The 19,254-nt window shown below is 45.5% G+C and overlaps 1 protein-coding gene across 1 annotated transcript in view; it reads right to left on the bottom strand.

The window, feature by feature from the left end:
• Positions 1-11,631: 11,631 nt before the first annotated feature.
• Positions 11,632-19,254, bottom strand: part of VRK1 (VRK serine/threonine kinase 1) — an 87,042-nt gene continuing 79,419 nt past the window's right edge. The window contains exons 13-14 of the mRNA XM_049769844.1: positions 16,219-16,309; positions 11,632-12,055 (exon numbers count right to left, since the gene is read on the bottom strand). Of these exons, the coding sequence (XP_049625801.1) occupies positions 12,024-12,055; positions 16,219-16,309 (123 nt within the window). The 3' untranslated portion in view covers positions 11,632-12,023. The remainder of the gene's footprint in view (positions 12,056-16,218; positions 16,310-19,254) is intronic.

Raw genomic sequence — 19,254 nt, 5'->3', positions numbered from 1 at the left:
CAAAACAAAGTAAGAAAGAGGTCAATCTTGAGCCAGGCTGTCTCAGGGCTGGCACTGACCAACTTTCTAGCAGGCAAATCTTACATGGTGTCAAAGCCTAAGCAGGTCCCCAGAACATCATGCCTTTCCCCCTTTCCCATCAGTATGATGTCACTATAGCCGGGAAGTTCAATGGTCAGGAAACTCATGGTCCTGCGGAAGGAGACGGGGCCTTCCAAGTACCCCAGCCTGCTTCCCCATCCCCTCTGCTCCATGAGGACAGAAATCAGTCCTACTGTGACCCACCAATGTCCTCCTCTAGCCCCACATTTTGCAAATGGCCCCTGAACCATGTGGCACCCACCCACCCATCTCTCTGCTTCTCAGTGCCTTGGAATGGCTATTTCTGTTATAGCGGCCAGAGCAGGTGAATATTCCATCTTGCTCTCAAGTGTGGGTAGGGAGACCTCCAGAAAGAGGGTAACAGAGCAGAGGCTGAGGATCCCCTTTTACTACTCCAGATGAACACACACCCTGTGCACACCACAGCCAGGCCATAGCTAGAGTCCAGGTGCCTTCCTGCCTCAGGGCTGACCTCTAGGGAGTGGGTTCAATCGATTCATTCTACCCCAAGGCCAGGTTGGTTCATGCCAAGAAGTGAGCATGGCAGAAAATGGCCGCTCCCAGCCTCTCTCCAAGCATTCACCAGATCTCCAGCACACGGAGCTGGTGCTGCATCCTGGAGGCCTCAGGCAAGGTGGAAAGGTGCCAGCTCAGCCCCTGGGCTCATTTAAAGAGGTTGCCCAAGGAGGAGGCGCAGAGTGTCTCAGGAACAAAAGCACCAATGCCACCAGCACTGTCCAACACTGCTCAAGGGTGTGAGAAAATGTGGCCACTCTCTGGGTAAAGACCAAATGTTCAAACAACTCACAGCTTCTGGACTTGTAACTACCTACTGCGTGGGGTGTTAGGAGAAAAGACCCCCTTGTAGGGTGGGGGACAATCTGTACTTTTTTGTTTTGTTTTGGGGCCACACCTGAGGTGCTCAGGTTTACTACTGGCTCTGTGCTCTGAAGTCACTTCTGGCAGGCTCTTGGGACTCTATGGAATACCAGGAATCAAATCCAGGTTGGCCATGTGCAAGAAAAATGCCCTCAGGCTGGGCTATGGTTCCAGCTCCCAACAATCTTTATTTCTGATGTAGAAACACCACTGTTGTTCCAAGAGGTCTGTGGCCACTTTGGGGACACTCAGCACTGCCCGGCCACCAGCTCCTGCTGTTGCCAGGATTTAATCAAATTATTCCGACAGGAAATGTTATCCGCCTGTGCCGGGGACCAGCCAGTGCAACACCCTTTAGTATCAACAAGTGTAAAAAAAAATCATGAAATTATAAGACTGCACATGGAAAACAAACCTACTTCTTGAACTCTAGAAACTGAGAGTGGGGGACAATCTGCAAAGGTTGGGTGCCGGTGTTAGAGATGCTGGGAATTTAAAAATACTGTAACACAACCCCCAACACACACACACACACACACTGTAACACAACCCCCAACACACACACACACACACACACACACACACACACACACACACACACACACACACACACAATGAGATCAATCAATCAGGGAACCAAAGCCTGAGTGCTGGCTTGGCTTATCAGGCGGTTACTATTTTTTTTAAATGTCTGGCAGAATGTTTTACAAACTCAGCCCAGCAAGACTACAATTCTAACAGAAGGCGCCTCAGATGGTTTTGCTAATAATTCTGATCAGCTGCAATCGAGAAAAACAGCATTTCAATTATTCTGTTTTCAAAACTGTCAATTTTCAGTTGGAAGAGGAAATGTCCTTCATGTGTCCTGCCTCACCACCAGCCCCCGGACCCCTGAAGACCTCCCCCTTTCCAGAGGACAAAGTGGGTTGTCGGGCTTGAGTTTGCACCAGCTCGCTCACGTCCACATCTCACACCGAGGAAGTTCCCTGGAACTTTCCTGGCTTGAAAGTTGCTTCCGAGAACTTGGGGCCGCTGGCGGGGTGCACGGGCTGCGGCAAGGCAGGCGTGATCCACCAGCTACTGGCTTGTGCTTTAATAGCCTTTTAACCAACTTTGTTAATGGACTGAATGCAATTTAGATATGGAACTTGGCTAAAACGTGGCTTCAATTGGCTATTAAAATTTAAGAGCCAACTAAGATAGCTAATTACAAAAAAAAAAAAAAAAAAGGAACAGAACAGCGAAAAAAAAAAAGAGAGGACTCCAGAGCTAATGCTAAGCAGAATTAGTAATAGCAAATGACAGTCTGTCTAGTCTTATTCCCACGGGGAGAGAAACTCTTAACGGAGAAGTCAGCCAGACAACGCACAGCAAACCTAATTGCATTACTGGTGTTATGGCCGACAAATCTGGCAGCTCGCTGGGACCAAATGCTGTAGTGGAGTCTGTCGAAGTCCAAGCAACTGACCCTTCTCCTACACCCCGGCCGCTGGAGGGTGCCTGGAAAAGTTTATCGGCAGTCACAGCTGATGGCAGGGGAGGCTCGGCTGGTCCAAAAAGTCAAGCAGGGTTCCAAAGCAAGCACTCCACCTCCTCCTTGGGGCACCCCTCCTCAGCTCCACGGTGCTCTCCAGGCCTCTCCAGTGGGGCCTGGAGCTCACATTTCCCTTTGGAAAATTCAGGCCTGGAGAGAGAAGACCACATGGAGCGACTTCTGCTGGCAGCGGGTGGAGCTTGGAGGGGAGAATGTTCTACTTCTCTGCTTCATTACCAAGCCCCTCATTACAGCACGAGCTTCGAGTGCAGCCCGGGTTCTCCCAGGAGGCTCCCTCATGTGCCTTGGCCACTTGGAATTGGGGGGTGGGGGGGAGATGGGGGCGAGTAAGTCTGTTCCAGCCCCTCGGTGAGTGTCCCCCCTGCTGTGCCTGTAAATGTCAGTCCGGTTTGGTCACGGCTGTGCGCGCAGATTAGAAACAGCGGGAGAGCCGGGAGTCTGACTCCAATCCCAGTAAGGACACTTGTCTTCATGGCACTGCTCAAGTGATTCTTGGAATGCGGGTCCCCGCTGGTTTCTAATATTTACACACAACTGGAGTCATCGGGAGCAGGAAATGCGAATGGGTGTGTGTGTGGGGGGGGGTGTCGGGCAGCCTTGCTTCTTTTGTTAGGGGCTCAGCATTCAGATCTACAATCACCCCCTAGGTCCTTGCCACCTAAGAAAATTTCCCATCGCGGTCCCCCTCCAGCACTTCCAATTTTGCTGCCAAAGGACCAGCCAGGTTTGCTCATGGCCATCAGCTGCCCGGCCCACCCTCCTTCGACTTTCCCATGCTTGTGGCTGCAGACACCAGTGGGTGTCTTGGATCTTCCAGGATGCCCGACCTCTTCTCCAACCTTCTCTGACTATGACAGTAATGCCCGGGGCCTGGAAAACTATTTAGCTGTATTTTCAGCCATCTCAGGGCTGGTGAGTACCTGGAATCCAGACAGCGCCTCTCTGTCCCTAGCAAGGCCATCAAGAAAGATGAGAAGAAAGCATAGGGATCATAATGTAGTTCTCATTGTCACAAATGTTGCACATGAGTGGGTGGGGGCATATGTGAGGCTCAAGCAAGGTCTGGCACCCTCGCCTGCCCCCCCTGAAACCCTTGAGGCCATCCTGGTGGCCCCTGCACCCAGCTATATCACATCTCTTGTCCAAGAGCACTGCTACATCTATTCCAATGCTCACAAGAGTGTCCCTGTGATAAAGCACTGCTGGGGAGGTTGCATCTACCCCAAAAGATGGAAAGGAAGCCTAAGTGGTCTCCCTCGAAATTTGAGGTGATTCAGAAAATGGATAAATGACACTTGTCATAAGCTTTTCAACAGCTGCCAGAAGTCTGGACCAAAAGTGGGGGTGTGTGTGTTAGGGTGGGTAGGAACGGACAATAGGCTGCCTATCCTTTTATGGCAGAAGCAGCCCCCACCAAGCTCAAGTACCCCAGGGTAAATATCCAGCAACAGTCAAGCCGGGGACAGAGAATGGCAATGGGCACACCAGTACAAGGGTACTGGGGGCTTCTGATGGGGGGAGTCCTACCTCACAAGTTGTGTCCCCAGCACCAAGTTCTCCAGTCCTGGGTGTGAACCTAATTTCTTTTCCAGCCAGAATGAAACAAAGGTAAAAAGGACCAATGAGACCGGAGCAGTGGCACAAGCGGTAAGGCGCGCTAGCCTAGGACGAACTGTGGTTCTATCCTCCGGCGTCCCATATGATCCCCCAAGCCAGGAGTGATTTCTGAGCACATAACCAGGAATAACCCCTGAGCATCACCGGGTGTGGCCCAAAAACAAATTAAAAAAAAAAAAAGAACCAAGTTCCACGTGTTTGGTGAAGACATGGAGCATGGGAACATACATTAGATCCAAGAGTACTAGAAGTAGAATCAACATGTGTTTGATGTAGAAACACAATAAAAGCCTGGAAGGATCTGAAAGGAATAGTTCTCCACCCACAATGGTTCAAGAAGGCAATAGATCAGGAGCCAGAGCAATAGCACAGGGGGGGGACGTTTGCCTTGCACTCAGCTGACCTGGATTCGATCCCAGCACCCACATGGTCCCCTGAGCACTGCTAAGAGTGATTCCTAAGCACAGAGCTAGAAGGAAACCCTGAGCACTGCCAGGTGTGAGTCAAAATTCAAAGAAATCAATGGGAACTTGCTTCCTTCAGGGAAGGGTCAGAACTGCAGGTTCCTTAAGAGGGAGGTTCCCATAAGTCCGCCCTGGAATTTCCAAATGCAGGAGTTCAGTATCCCCTTCTTGGCTTGCTTGGTCCTTCTGGACCACAGTTTGAGACACATGTGACCACCTGACACAAGCCAAGGAGCACCATCAGCAACTTCCCTACTGAGACGTTTGCATCACAGAGGAAGACTCAGTACAGCAATTTGTCCCTTCCAGAAACTGCAGTCCTGCTGTCCCAGAAGTTTGTCCTCATCTTGATTCCCTTTCACGTCTAAAAAACTCCCAGAAACAGAAAAATACCCTGAACAGTCCTTTAAGGACCAGCCAGACTCCCTACCCTCCAGACTCTGGGTCCCCACCCTGAAACCCTGAACAGCTTCCGCCTGGACCTCAGCACCGAGCTGACGGATCCAGCCAGCGCCTCTCCTACTGTGAAGGAATCAGACTTGGAGCAAATGTTGGGCTGAGTGAAAGCAAAGAAGTGGTGTTCAGAGATCGGCAACTGAGGTTCATAAGTAAGTGCTCAATGCAGAAACCTGACAGGTCATCTCATGATTGAGCCCAAGCTACAGAACAAGAATACTATACCAGTATCCTGCTAAAAAGGAAGCAAGCCCCACTTTCTGTTCTCAAGTGCGGCTGTGAATTGGGACATACGTGGTCTGTGGAACTGGGACATCCTGAATATTGAAAATATAGTGCAGAATTGCCAATACACAATGTGAGGCCATTTCTCTAGCAAACCTTCTCCCATGCAGACTCCCTAGTGTTTTTATGACATGATGATGAAGGGTGAGAGCAGAACCCCTAGAACTTATAAATAAACCCACAGACACTTTACCTGCCCAACTGCCGAGGCTGGGAAATCTGTGCTGCGGACAAGCAGAGACCAGAAATGAACAAAATGACAGGACAAGAGACCGACTTTGGGAGCAGTGGAGAGACTGTAAGTGAATTTTTTTCCCTTTCATTTTGATTTCTGTTAATGTGGTTTGGGCAATAAATAGAAATCACTAAGTAAGCTGGCGTTAATTAAATCAGTGTGGTGCTGGCAGAGGAACAGACAGATCAATGAAATCGAAAAGACAGTCCAGAAAAAGACCCGGGGATATAGAAAAGCTTAATAATATGTAGGGAAGCAGACATTGCAAAACCGGGTTGGGGGAGCAGGGAGACAAGAATTTCTTTCATACATGATTGGTACTAGATGCAGGTGAGCTGTTTAGGGCTATCTCTACGGAGATCGTTACCTCATGGTGAACATGCAGAAAGTCAATTCCTGATTAAAAATTAAATATTAAAACAAACTAAAGAAAAACATATACTAAGTGCTTCTGATTTCAAGAAAAGGAAATATTTTCAAACAGCAGCAAAACTTACTATAAAAAGATCACAAATGTTAAAAGTTCATAAAAATGAAAAACAACAAGCAACAAAAAAGCAGAAAGAGAATAAACAACAAACAAGACGGAGGGCAGCAACAGCCGCTCGGCACAAGGCAGGAACAGATGCACCAACGAGAAGAAGACAGAATTGGTTCCCAGGCAAAACACTGCTCCAGTGCATTAGCAATGATAAAACTGGCTACCACACCAAAAAATATCAGTCATCCTCAATAGCAACCACGGTGTGAGCCAAGCAGGGCACCTTACAAAGGCATCTTACAAAGCCATTTTATAATAGGCATCAATGACCTCCCATGTTCCTATCTGTGACCCCAGGGTCCCTTTTGGAAATCTGAAGGAAGAACAAAAATCTCCACCCAGAAACACTCAGGAATACAGTTTATGGGACTCAAAATTGAAAACATTGGTAAGTATCCAGCATTTGATAAAAGATTGAGAAAGCAATAAAATCCTTGTGTATGTGTTGGGGGGATTTTCAAGTATATTCAAATTGACAACATGCTAGCGTTCGAGGGCAGAATATGAACTTTTACATAATCCCCCAAACAAGGGGACAGGGCTGCCAGCCACCTTGCTAGGTTCTGCCCAGCCACAGTCACAAGTAACTGAGGCAGGGTGTCATTAGGGTTGACCCACTACAGGTGAATTACTTCACTTCTTTCTACCGCATTCAAATAATTGATCATTCAAACTCTAATCAACCACATACACCCAAGAAACACCTCCAGACTGCAAACTAAGGCAGAACCCCACCATGCTCAGAGAGCAAAGATGGTAGCTCTGAAGACCCAACCAGTGTTAACCAGCCGTATAACTTCCCTGATAAGACTCAAGAGAGGAATGTGAGGATGTTCAAAAAACTCAAGGAATCCATGGAACAGACAGTCACTAAGACTTGAAGGAGAACAGGAATGAGAAAACTTCAAACAGAAATGACAGAACTGAAAAACTTCATAGGCAAAATTAAAACTCACTGGAAGGCCTCAACAGCAGAGTAATAGCTGCTGAGAACAGAAACCATGAGCTTGAAGACGAGCTACATAATACCTCCAGACAACAGCAGAAGATGGAGGAAAAGCTTCTAATAAAAGAAAAATTGATGAGAATTTTTGGAAAAATTCAAGAGGAACAACATAAGAATCATCAGGGTCCCACAGGGCCAGGAAGACAATTCTCATGAAGAAGCCACAAAGATTGCATTGCTGAGAAATTCCCAGAGCTGGTAAGCATATGTACCCACATCCTGGAAGCTGGAAAGGTACCACCTAAAAAAAAGACAAATAAAAACACTCCCAGACACATCCTAGTCAAAATGATGAAAATCATAGAGATGTAGAATACAGAAAGCAGCAAGATCTAAGAAAGAAATTAAATACAAAGGAGAGTCCTTAAATTTTATAGCAGATTTAGCAAAGGTCCAAACACAGTGGTAAAAGTAAAAAAAAAGAAAAAATAAAGAAAAAAATGAAAGTCTCACCAACAGACTCTCATTCAGATTTAAAGCAAAAATATACAGCTTCATAGATAAACAACAGCTCAGGAATGTCAGGCTCAAAACCATTTTACAAAAAGAACTAAAGGGGCTACTTTAAGACAAAACAAATCCCACAAATGTGCCAAACTTCTACAGAAATATGGTGCAAAACTCCATGACAATAATCTCAATGCTAAAAGGCTAAATGTACCAATTAAGAGAGAAAGAGTGGCAGGACAGATTAGAAAATTAAACCCAATATTCTGGTCTCTGCATAAAAACATTTAAATAGTTAGAGCAAATATAGACTCCAAATCCAAAATTGAAAAAGAATTCTTTAAGCAAATAACTCCCTCAAAAATATCAGGACAGGGGCTGGAGCAGTGGTGCAAGCAATAGGGTGCCTGTTTTGCACACGCTAACCTAGGACAGATTGCAGTTTGATCCCCCGGCGTCACATATGGTCCCCAAACCAGGGGCAATTTCTGAGCACATAGCCAGGAGTAACTCCTGAGCATCACCAGTTGTGGCCCAAAATTTAAAAAAAAAAAAAAAATAAATGAAATAAATAAAAAATAAACTGTCAGAACAGCTATATATGCATCAGAGAACATAGACTTCAGGTTCAAAACAGTTGAAACAGTAAAGGTCATTACTTAGTAATCCAGGGACACAAATACCAGGAAGAACTCACATTCGGAAACGTGTATGCACCCAATAAGGGACCAGTAAAATGCTTTTAAAAACTGCTATAAGACTTGAAGAAAATACGTTGATGAACAACACAACAGTAGTTGGAGATTCAACACAACTTTATCACTTCTTGAAAGATCAACTAAAATAAAGCTCAGTAAGGAAATACTTGCTTTGAAGGAAGAAAAAGAAGAGAGGGGCTCAGTAGATACGTATGGGCTTTACATTAGCAAAAGGCCAAATACACATTCTTCTCCAATGCACACTGGACATTCTCCAAGACAGACCACATGTTGGCACACAAAACACCTGCACAAAGTCAAGAGAACACAAATCATTTCAACTATCTTCTCAGACCACAATGCACTGATAATAGGAGTTAATCAAAAATGAAGAAACAACTAATACACCTATAAATTAAATCGCTAGTTACTGAATCACCAGTGAGTTAGAAGAAATCAGAGAAAATGAGATTCCTGGAAACAAATGAGATGAGGACTAGACTTATATACCAAAACTGTGGGACACAGCATAAGTGGTGTTTAAAGGAAAGGTCATATCAGGAAAAAAGAACATAAGGAACTTCACTGCATGATGTAAGAAACTGGAAAATGACCAATAAAATGAGCCCAATGAAAGGGGGGGGGGATCAGAGCAGAAATTAGTGAACTGGATAAAAAAAATTTTCAAAACATCAATGAAACCAAGAACTGGTTCTTTGAAAATATAGCCAAGAAATAAACAATAAACAAAGCCCTGCTCACTGAGAAGACTCGACCATCTCTGTTCCCTGAGGAGACTAGACCATCTGCTCCCTCAGAGATTGAACCATCTATCTCTGCTCCCTCAGGAAACCAGACCATCTCTGCATCCTGGGGAGACTACACTATCTCTGATTCCTGAGAAGATCGGATCAACTCTGTTCTCTCAGTAAACATGACCATCTCATCTCCAAGAGAAGATTGGACTATCTCTACTTCCTTAAGAGCTTGGGAAGCAGGGGCCGGAGAGATAGCATGGAGGTAAGGCGTTTGCCTTTCATGCAGAAGGTCATCAGTTCAAATCCCGGTGTCCCATATGGTCCCCCATGCCTGCCAGGAGCAATTTCTGAGCCTGGAGCCAGGAATAACCCCTGAGCACTGCCGGGTGTGACCCAAAAACCACCAAAAAAAAAAAAAAAAAAAAAAAAGAGCTTGGGAAGCACAGGCAAGACCACACAGTGCTGCAACAGGCATTGCTGAAGCCTGGAAGCTGGATTGGGAAGAGGAAACTAAAGATTAGACAAGACCCACAGAAAGCAGTACACGGGAATAAAATGAAAATCATGCAGGATAAGAGAACATCACAAATCAGGAAAACACCCCACCACTACCACCTTCAAAAGTACAATTTGGTTATTCAGTCTCGCCTCCCTCACCCTCAAAAATAAATAAAGGGGGTAAGAAAAACCAGGGTAGAAGAGAGAATAAAAGAACAGGACAAGAGGCTTGGAGCTGAGGTGTCAAAACTGGCTACATCGGCTACTAGCTCTGAATCCCTGCAGCCCTGCCAATAGAGGAACATTCTAGAAAATGCCAGCACTTGTTAAAAACAATATGTGAGGAAATATTTGTTTTCTTAATATTTAACCAACAGGTTCTGCTATGTTTTTGTGTTTTGGGGGAGAAAAAAAAGGCTAAGGCATATACACAAAACACACCCCACACATTCTATGCTATTTTAGGCGTCAATGTGTTGGAAGCAGAACTTGAGACTTGCCATAGGTGTTACCAACAAACTCGGGGCCACCACGCTGGAAGTAACAACTGTAGCCATCTACAGAATCGAGTCCTGGCCCCAAACTTAGCTCTGCTCTCTACCAGACTGAGATCAGGGAATGCAGGAGGCAGCTGTGAGATTAACCTTCAAACATGTCTGCAGCTCTGCTTTGCATTCTCAGCATCTGACTGCTGTGAGATGACCCAATCTTCATGCTGGAGAGCCAACTTTTAGATAGTCTTTAGAGCCTTTAAAGTGCATTCAGAGGTTTCCAAGCTCGGTCCAACCCTGGTTTACACTCTACCTGTGCTACTATTTCATGTTTTTTTAACTCACTTTGGTAAAACTTGAAAAGCCAACATTTAGACTCGTCCTAATAAAAACTTAAATAAAAGCATTATCTCTGTAGCATCTAATGCGGTACAAGAGAGGTAGAGAGGTGTACATACCATTCTCTGGAGAAATGCAACCAACTTCCAATTTCTCTAGCAAAGTGGTGCCTCAAATTCTTTACAAATGTTTAGGTTAGGGGTAAGAGATAGTACAGAAGGCAGGATGTTTGCCTTGCATGTAGTTAACCCAGGTTTGATCCCTGGCACCACAGAGGGAACCCCAAGCTTGCCAGGAGTGATTCCTAAGTGCAGAGCCAGGAGTAAGCCCCACGCATAGCTGGGTGAGACCCAAAATCAAACAACAATAAATAAACTATTAAAACAAAAATGTTTCGATTCAAAGTCTTTGTTCCCAAGGCAACTGAAAAAGTTCACCTCCCTTATTTTACAATCATGGAAACTCTGAGGGAGAGTGGGAGGGAAGAAGAAAAAGAACCCTCCAATTGGGAATACCTAGTTAAGAGAATTTCCTTCCCAGAAGTCAACCCTTAACCCATCTTTAACTTGCTACCACTTGGCACCTTATCACCTGTTTTCTCCTGGCCATCCCGCACCTTGCATGGGTCACTTGAAAACAGGCATATTTCAGCTGAAGAGCAGGGAGGGCATTTGTCCTGCACTCATCTCATGGGGTTTCCATCTCAGGCATCCCACAGGACCCCCAAGCCCCAACAGGAGTGACCCTTGAGTGCTGAGCTATTAGTAAACACCCAGCAACATTGGTTGTGGCCTTATTCCCAACAATAATATCAAGGAGGTAAAGAGTAGGGGCCAAGTCTGCTGAGATTACTGTAGGAAATACCAGTGCAGCCTTTCTCCCACCCTTGTGCCAGGAAGTCCCAAATATAACCATGGGCCAAGAAACTGTATGGGAGCTAAAGTGATGGTATAGCAAGGTTGTGTTGGCCTTGCAGGGGTTGACCAGGTTTGAGCTCCAGCACTCCTCAGAACGTCCCCAAGCCCTGCTAGGAGCATAGCCAGGAATCAGCCCTGAGCACCAGCCAGGTGAGCCCCATCCCAATACCCAAAAAGCACATTTTACCTGACAGATAAACTTACCATCTTCTCCCTAATCCCTCTGCATCTTGTCCTCCAGCTCCATAGCACAAGTGCTTAAGAAGTAAAGGTATATGGAACCAAACAAAAGAAATGCAAACCAAACCATATAACCACATGGAACTATGTATTTCTAGCAAGCAAAAGAGACTTTTATTTTATGTGCGAGATTTTCTTCAGATGATGCCAAGCATTTTTTTAAACATACTCTGGGAAACACACAACAATTAGAGTAGTGCAAGCCATAGTCATTTTTCTCAGATGTTCTCCAGAAACAAATATATATACAGCCTGAGTGGGAGGGCTTCCAGGGTAGAAGCTAAAGATTTTTCCAGTTTCATTAATTAGTCTTTAATAAAATGTACAAAGTATTTATTTCCATTTTAAAATTGTTTTCCAAAGATTTCACTGCAACCCTTACCCCACGAGACTCCCATGAAAATAAAATACTGTCAATAGAAAAAAGTCAAATGAAAGGGAGAAAAAAAAAAAAAAGAAAAGAAAAGAAAAGAAAAGAGGTTCAGGGCATTGGCTTTACTTCCGGACTCTCTTTCTGGTTTTTGAACCTTGAAGAGAAAACAAAGAAATTTAAATCACCAATCATTCAATGAGAAGCACCTCAAAAAATAAACAAAACAAATGGAAAGTAATTCTACACATAGAAATTTAACATTACAATCATTTGTGAGGATTCAACACATGCACCGAAGTTTAGTTTGTGTACTTAGATTCAAAAATTGTGTTAATTTGTTATATGTTAAAAATCATGCTAATAACATGCTGGCCTCAAATTTTATCCAAACACTCCCACTAATTACAACATTTCCAACTTACATTAAGTACCAAACTAGTTCTCTCAATTTGCATCATCTAAACTTTGATCACTGATATGGAAACAGAAGACACCCTCCTCCTCCTTGCAGAATCTTTGAAAAGCCTGTAACTAACCTCACTATAGAACAGAGCAATGGGCTATTCTAAAAGGCCAAGTCTGGGTAACAGAGCAATGGGCTATTCTAAAAGGCCAACTCTGGGTGTAAGGGGCATGCGAGGCACCCCCAAAATCAGCCCTGGGAGCCCCTAGCACTACCCAAGATGGCCCTGGTAGCCCCCAACACCACCACAGGCCAGAGAAGCCCTGCACACTGAACCAATGCCCGGCTGGCAGAGAACGGACAGGAATGGGCCCCCAGGGCCAATGCCTGCCCTCAACTGTCCTTTCCACTAGGGGCGCAGCCTCCAGGGACTATCCACCTGACAGTGCTCTGGGTCCCATGGGTGTAGTTCTTGTCCAAGGGTGTCTGGGCCCACATGCAGAAACCATGACTCTTCATCACTAACAGGATCCCGCCTCCCATGAGGGATTGACAGGGACCCCCAAGGACCTGGTCTCCATCCCACAGCCCCTTGCCTCCCTCTGCTGGAGAAAGCCCAGGAACCAGCTTAACAACGAAGTCTACATAAGAACCACCAGAACAGTGTTGGGACCCAATAAAAAGCAGCACACACGTCTCATAAAGAGTTTCAGGCTGTACAATAACTTCCCTAGAAGTCAATTTGAAAGTCGATAACTTGGGCCCAGAGAGATAGCACAGCAGTGTTTGCCTTGCAAGCAGCCAATCCAGGACCTAAGGTGGTTGGTTCGAATCCCGGTGTCCCATATGGTCCCCCGTGCCTTCCAGGAGCTATTTCTGAGCAGACAGCCAGGAGTAACCCCTGAGCACCGCTGGTGTGGCCCAAAAACCAAAAACCAAAAAAAAAAAACCCCTAAAAAGTCCAATCACTAAGGCAAATGTGCAAATTTGATATCTAAAAAATAAAACATACAAGTTTGAGATATTCTTCTATAATTCTTTTTCCCTATGATTTTTATAATTCAGAAGAAAAATAAATAAAAACAAGCAGCATATTCCTACGCAGGGTACCTAAAAAAGTGTCTGCTTTTTTTTTTATCAGATACTCACGGGTCAGCAGGCTTTTTTCCTCCAAGAAGCACCAAGAATGGACCCCCAAGTCCCAGAGACCTCAAAATACCAAGAGAGGGCATCTGGCAACTGTCCACTTCATGAACAGCAGGGGCAGGAATGCCAGCCATAAGTGTCATGGCTGCATTAGCTAATTTTTAGTGTACTTTTGAAATATTTGGCATGGTTTTAAAATGCCAGAATACACATGTCTCACTCAGACTTATTTTGTGAGGGGAAAAAAATTACTTGCAGCAAATAACCAAATTTTCTCAATTGGTAAAAATTATGCCTTGCATAAAAATAAAAGGATTAGAGGCCTCTGTTCTTCTTGAAAACCACCCGTCACCCCCTCTCTTTCTCTGAGAAAACCTACACAATACACATTTTGAAAGCTTTCAGAATGTATGCCTACACAATAGACCCCCAACAGGTCCAAATGAGTTTAGGTGTATCAAGAAAATTATACACGTTTTTTCAAATGGTCTAAATAGATATTAAAGGAAAGCTGCTCCCATTTTGCTAGGCACAGCATTCTGAAAGATCACGCAGTGAGAAAAATCTCTTGCCATATTGTAAACCATAAATTGTGTTTGAAAATAAAATTGTTAATGAAGAAACTGACATTTCTAAAGCTGCTGTTAAAGGTAACCATTCTTGAAATACGTTTATGACAAGAAGTCTCAAAGCTCTCACACACAGAATTCACTGATTGCATTACATATTTCTCTTAAAAAAAACTCAAATGTAATAATGAGCCTGCTTCAAGATACTTTAAACTAATGAATACAAATATATATATTTTCATGAACCCATGACCTTTTTTCTCTCTCTCTTCTCTTTCTTTTCTCTCTTTCTTTCTTTTTGACTAGAATAGTATTTTACCATCTCAGGTAATCTTTCCCTCAATTTTTCACTGTTCTGCAAGAAAATATCAACTAGATTTGTACTTTAGGGGGAAAAATAGATCATAACAGGAAGGGAAACAGTATTTAAGTAAAGCAGTATCAAGTTCATACAAATGAGAATTTGATTATTCATTATCTTCGTTTACATTTAAGTATATATATATGGACTGCACCTAAATTAGCAAAGGGGTCAAATCTTCTGTTAAAATGTTCTTAACAGGGACCAGCGTGATAGCACAGCAAGAAGGGTATTGGCCTTGCATCGGCCTCAACCAGATTCAATCCCTGGCATCCCACAGAGTCCCCTGAGCACTGGCAAGAGTGATTCCTGAGCACAGAGCCAGGAGTCAGAACTGAGCATCTCCAGGTGAGGCCCCAGAAGAAAGAAAATGAAACAGAAATGCTGGTCTTTACCTATAGAGAAACCCCAGAGTGTGTGGGCCTTACTTTCAGTTAAGAGTTATGATGGGAAAATCTCTATGCGAAAAGCCTCTGAATCTCACAGCAAACCCCTCTGCGCTCATTCCTCATGGCTCAGGGGCTAAGCTCCCACCGCCCCCCCCCCCACCCACACACACACAGGAGGAGCATCGAGCCTGCTGCTGGCACTGCTGTGACTCTAATGGGGGTTATGCCGCTTCCAAAATTACTGCAGCCACACAGGCCCTTTGCTAAGCTAACCTTTTCTCAGCATGCAGGTTTTATTCCCCCAAAGCAGCAGCGACAAGCTCTCCCTATGAACTGCTCCTTCCTCCCTGCTGCTGGCGCTCACTCCGACCGGGGCTCCAGTGCCCTGCTCCTCGGGACGCCTCACTTCCTAGTGACAGAACGAAGACAGGAGGAGGGATGGAAGGGACCATACATGGGTCACACCAGGGCCATACACACCAAAGCATTCTCTCCAGACAGCCCAACCACCCTCCCGTTGGCTCTGGGAACACTCAGCCAACTTCAGAATGTTCTAGCCAGGCCCAGTGCAGGAGAGTGTGCAAGGGAAAAGAGAAGAAAGGAGAGGTGAGCACACAACTGGAATTCTGCTTGGCAGAAACATGGGCCACATCGAATATCCAGAATCAAGATAGCGCTTCCTCCTCCAGAATAACTACCAAAAATAAAGAAGTTTTTTTATATTGGAAATCAAGAAACATTCTAGAACCAACATCTTCATCAAGGAACAAAAGGATAAACAGAGAAGTCTAAGGGGACCCTTAAAAAGGCCTTGCAAGCCAGTGGGAACCTGAGTTCAGCTTCTGAGAAAACTGGAACTCCCCATCCCCTCTGGGCCCCCCATTGGCATGCCTGAATGACCCAGACTGGCCAAAGCCCTGCCTTGGTTTTGCCCATGGTAGGCGACATTGGTCTGTTCTGTGTCAATTCTATCTCAGGCCACACTGCAAGTGCCTTCAGTGCCATTTAGGAACCACCTTCGAAATGCTACCTGCCCTGTTCGCTGCAGCAGGAACTGGAGAAAGCTTTGCTTCTCAGCCACTCCACTCCTGGGGAGAAGAGCCAGTAGCAGGGGCCAGCAGCACAGGGTGGCTATGTGCTAGGTGCCTGACTCCTGGACTAGTCTGAAATCTTGAGAGAACCTGAGAAACACCCAGCTTTCCCTTCCACCGAGGCTACCAGCTCCAGACTCTAGGCCTCTCTGCCCTGACTGCAGGTTGGGCACTTCAGGCCTTCATCAACACACTGAAGGTTTTGGATGCACCTGTCCGATCTCCTGGGGCCCTGAATAAAGAACCAAATGCTACGACCTAACTGGCAAACAGTTCACACCCTAACCCCAGGGGAAGAAACGAAATATGCGTGTCTGAACAGGAAAGGCTGCTCAAGCGGGCAAGGTTGTGGACTTACGGGTCTGCATGGCCTCCTCCATCTGTGCCTCTGAGCCACTTGCATCCTCCCCAGGAGACTCGACCATTGGCTCCTTCTCTTTCTTCCTCTTCTTGTGAAAAAATGGTGGGAGAGACAGAGACATGTCATTAGATCGCCTCGTAAGTAAAAATACCTACTGTTATATTTTCTTGATTGTTGCTCACATAGATCCATATCTGTATACAGATCCCACATATCCGTATCATACACTCTCCATGGCAAAGAAGTGATTGTCTCCAGGAAGAGTAGGGGTAGGATAAAAGCAGTTTATCCAGTTAGTCTAGATTGAAGGTCAATATATGTGTACTATACAATTTTACTTTTACTCCAAAAGCCAGGTTTTAATCAGGTGGCCTGATTACACAAGACTGCTTTTATTGTTTTCTGTTTTGGGGTCACACCCGGCAGTACTCAGGGCTGACTCCTGCTCTGTGCTCCAGTGAACACTTTTGGCAGTACTCAGGGAAACTATCTGTGGTGCTGGGAATCTAACCTGGACGGGCCATGTGAGAGTCGAGCACCCTCCCAGCTGTGCTCATTGCTCCGACTCAGAAATTTTCACTTCGAGAAATATGTTTTTGGTTCCCTGAGTCCACCAAGAGTAGGTTCAGAGTGCAGAGCTAGGAGTAACTCCTGAGCATCTATGGATATGGCCCAAAAATCAAAATTACATAAACAAAAAAGCAATATGTTTTCACAAATCTTTTTTTTTTGTTTGTTTTTGGGTCACACCAGCAACGCTCAGAGGTTACTCCTGGCTCTACACCCCAAAATCGTTCCTGGCAGGCTCAGGGGACCATATAGGATGCTGGGATTCAAACCACCAACCCTCTGCATGCAAGGCAAATGCCTTACCTCCATGCTATCTCTTCGGCCCGTTTTTACAAATCTCGTGTCACCACTCAGGCCAAATACTTGATAAATGGGAACAATAAATGCCTTGCCCCGTGTATCAGCAGTTGTACCCTCTAAGTTACAGGTGTAAATTCTATTCCTGAACTAAAATTGACAAACTACAATACAATGGTATTTTTTTTTTTTTTTTTGGTTTTTGGGCCACACCCGGTGACGCTCAGGGGTTACTCCTGGCTATGCGCTCAGAAGTCGCTCCTGGCTTGGGGGACCATATGGGACGCCGGGGGATCGAACCGCGGTCCGTCTCCTAGGCTAGCGCAGGTAAGGCAGGCACCTTACCTCGAGCGCCACCGCCCGGCCCCACAATGGTATTTTTAATTAAAAACTTAAGAAGGGATTTTAAATAAAAATCTTTTTGGTTTTATTTTTGGGGGGCCACACCCGGCAGTGCTCACAGTTTACTCCTGGCTCTGACCTCAGGGATCATTCCGAAAGAGTTGTGAGGACCATATGGAGTGCCGAGGATCAAACCCAGATCTGACGCATAAGCTCCCTGCCCTGTCCTATGGTTCTGGCCCCTAGAATCTTAAATGTCTATAACAGAGCTCAACAGTGAGTCAATGGTGGAAAGAAGCTGACTGATGGGGGACTGGGAGCTTGAACGGTTGGGAATCCTCCCCAACCGTGATGAAAAACTTTGTGTCCTAAGAAAATAAATGACTACTTGAAAGTGCATCACTCTCATATGTGAAATCTCAGCTAGCAGTGTCATCCCATATTCTCTGGGGCTTCTTTAACGCTCGGATATTTTTCTAGTTGAGTAAACTCAGGACTCAGTGGCCATGTGCCATCAACTGTTCCTTCCGTTTCATTTCATTCCTCTCCATCACTACAGGATTTCTCACTGGTTTGTCCTTGTAAAGTTTTAAGATCAGGGAACCTCTCTTCCTATAGGCAAAAGCAGAGAAGGGTATTTGCCAGAAATTTTCACTTTCGTCTTTCTCATTTCACTTGTTCCCATGGGGCCTTGCTGGAGTAACAGGTTTTCACTCTAATCAGGATATTTCATCTTTGCATGTGTTTATCCCACTTGGGCAGGAAGAACCTTTGGACTGGCCCCCTACCTCTACTTGTTCTCCACCCATGGGGGTGGTCCTACACTTCCCAATAAAGACCTCAGGTCAGAGAAACTTCTCCCGGTTCCAGTCACACAGCTTGCCTACCTGCCTTTAGGAGCCCTTTTGCCGGCTTGCAGATAGCTTGTAGTGGAACTTGCTTTATCTCCCTAACCTGCGTGTATTATTTTCTATGTTCGCATGGCTTCCAGATTCATATTCCCAAACCCCCCCCCCCCCCCAGTAGGGGCATGAGGCTTCCTCTATAGGGCCTCTAACTGAAAGGGGTTCAAATCCAAAGAATGACTCTGAGCCTCTCTGAGGTTAAGTTCAAGTCCTTTAGGAAATCACAGGGATGCTTCCGAACCTAAGAGCTGATGGGCTGGTACACTTGATCCTAGACAGAGCTGTGGCTCCACTACACTCTCCCCAGAGCCAAGCACAGCTGTGCTGAACAAAGACTAAAGACTGCCTGGGGAAAAGCTCAGTGTCATCTTCAATCCTCCACTGGCCAAAACAGTTCTCTCATGGTCAGATGTGACCCAATTCCTCCCACTATTGCAAAGTGTTCATACGGAAAGTGGTAGGTAAAACGGTGAGGATTAGGAAGCAGGTCCGCACCAACTTCCAAGGAAAGTGCTTCCCTATGCAAAAACAACAACGTGATTCAATTACAAGACCCTGGAGAGAGTGTGCATTTAGCAGACTTGGACGGAGAGGTATTACTTCTCCAAATATCACTCTGAGGTGGCTGCAACTTCATAGAACTGATGAGAGATGGTGGGATTTTTTGGTGGGGAGGGGTAAGAGCCTTCCATCTCTCTTTTCCAAAGTGTTGCTTCATGATCACCATCTCAATCCTGCTGGGCTGAACAGATTGGTTCGATAATTACATACAATAACTGCGGTGGGCAGGTAACCCTCAGCTGGCACAGGGCAGCTCCCCTGTGGGCACCTCCATATGCAAACGGCACTGATGGATGCATTAGGCCATCTCTCCTGCCGGAGCCCAGGCCCCACCGACGCCAGCCGAGGCTCCAAGGTT

Source organism: Suncus etruscus, chromosome 3, assembly GCF_024139225.1.
Source record: "Suncus etruscus isolate mSunEtr1 chromosome 3, mSunEtr1.pri.cur, whole genome shotgun sequence".
In the NCBI taxonomy this organism is placed as follows: domain Eukaryota; kingdom Metazoa; phylum Chordata; class Mammalia; order Eulipotyphla; family Soricidae; genus Suncus; species Suncus etruscus.
This window is presented reverse-complemented; position numbering and strand designations above follow the sequence as displayed.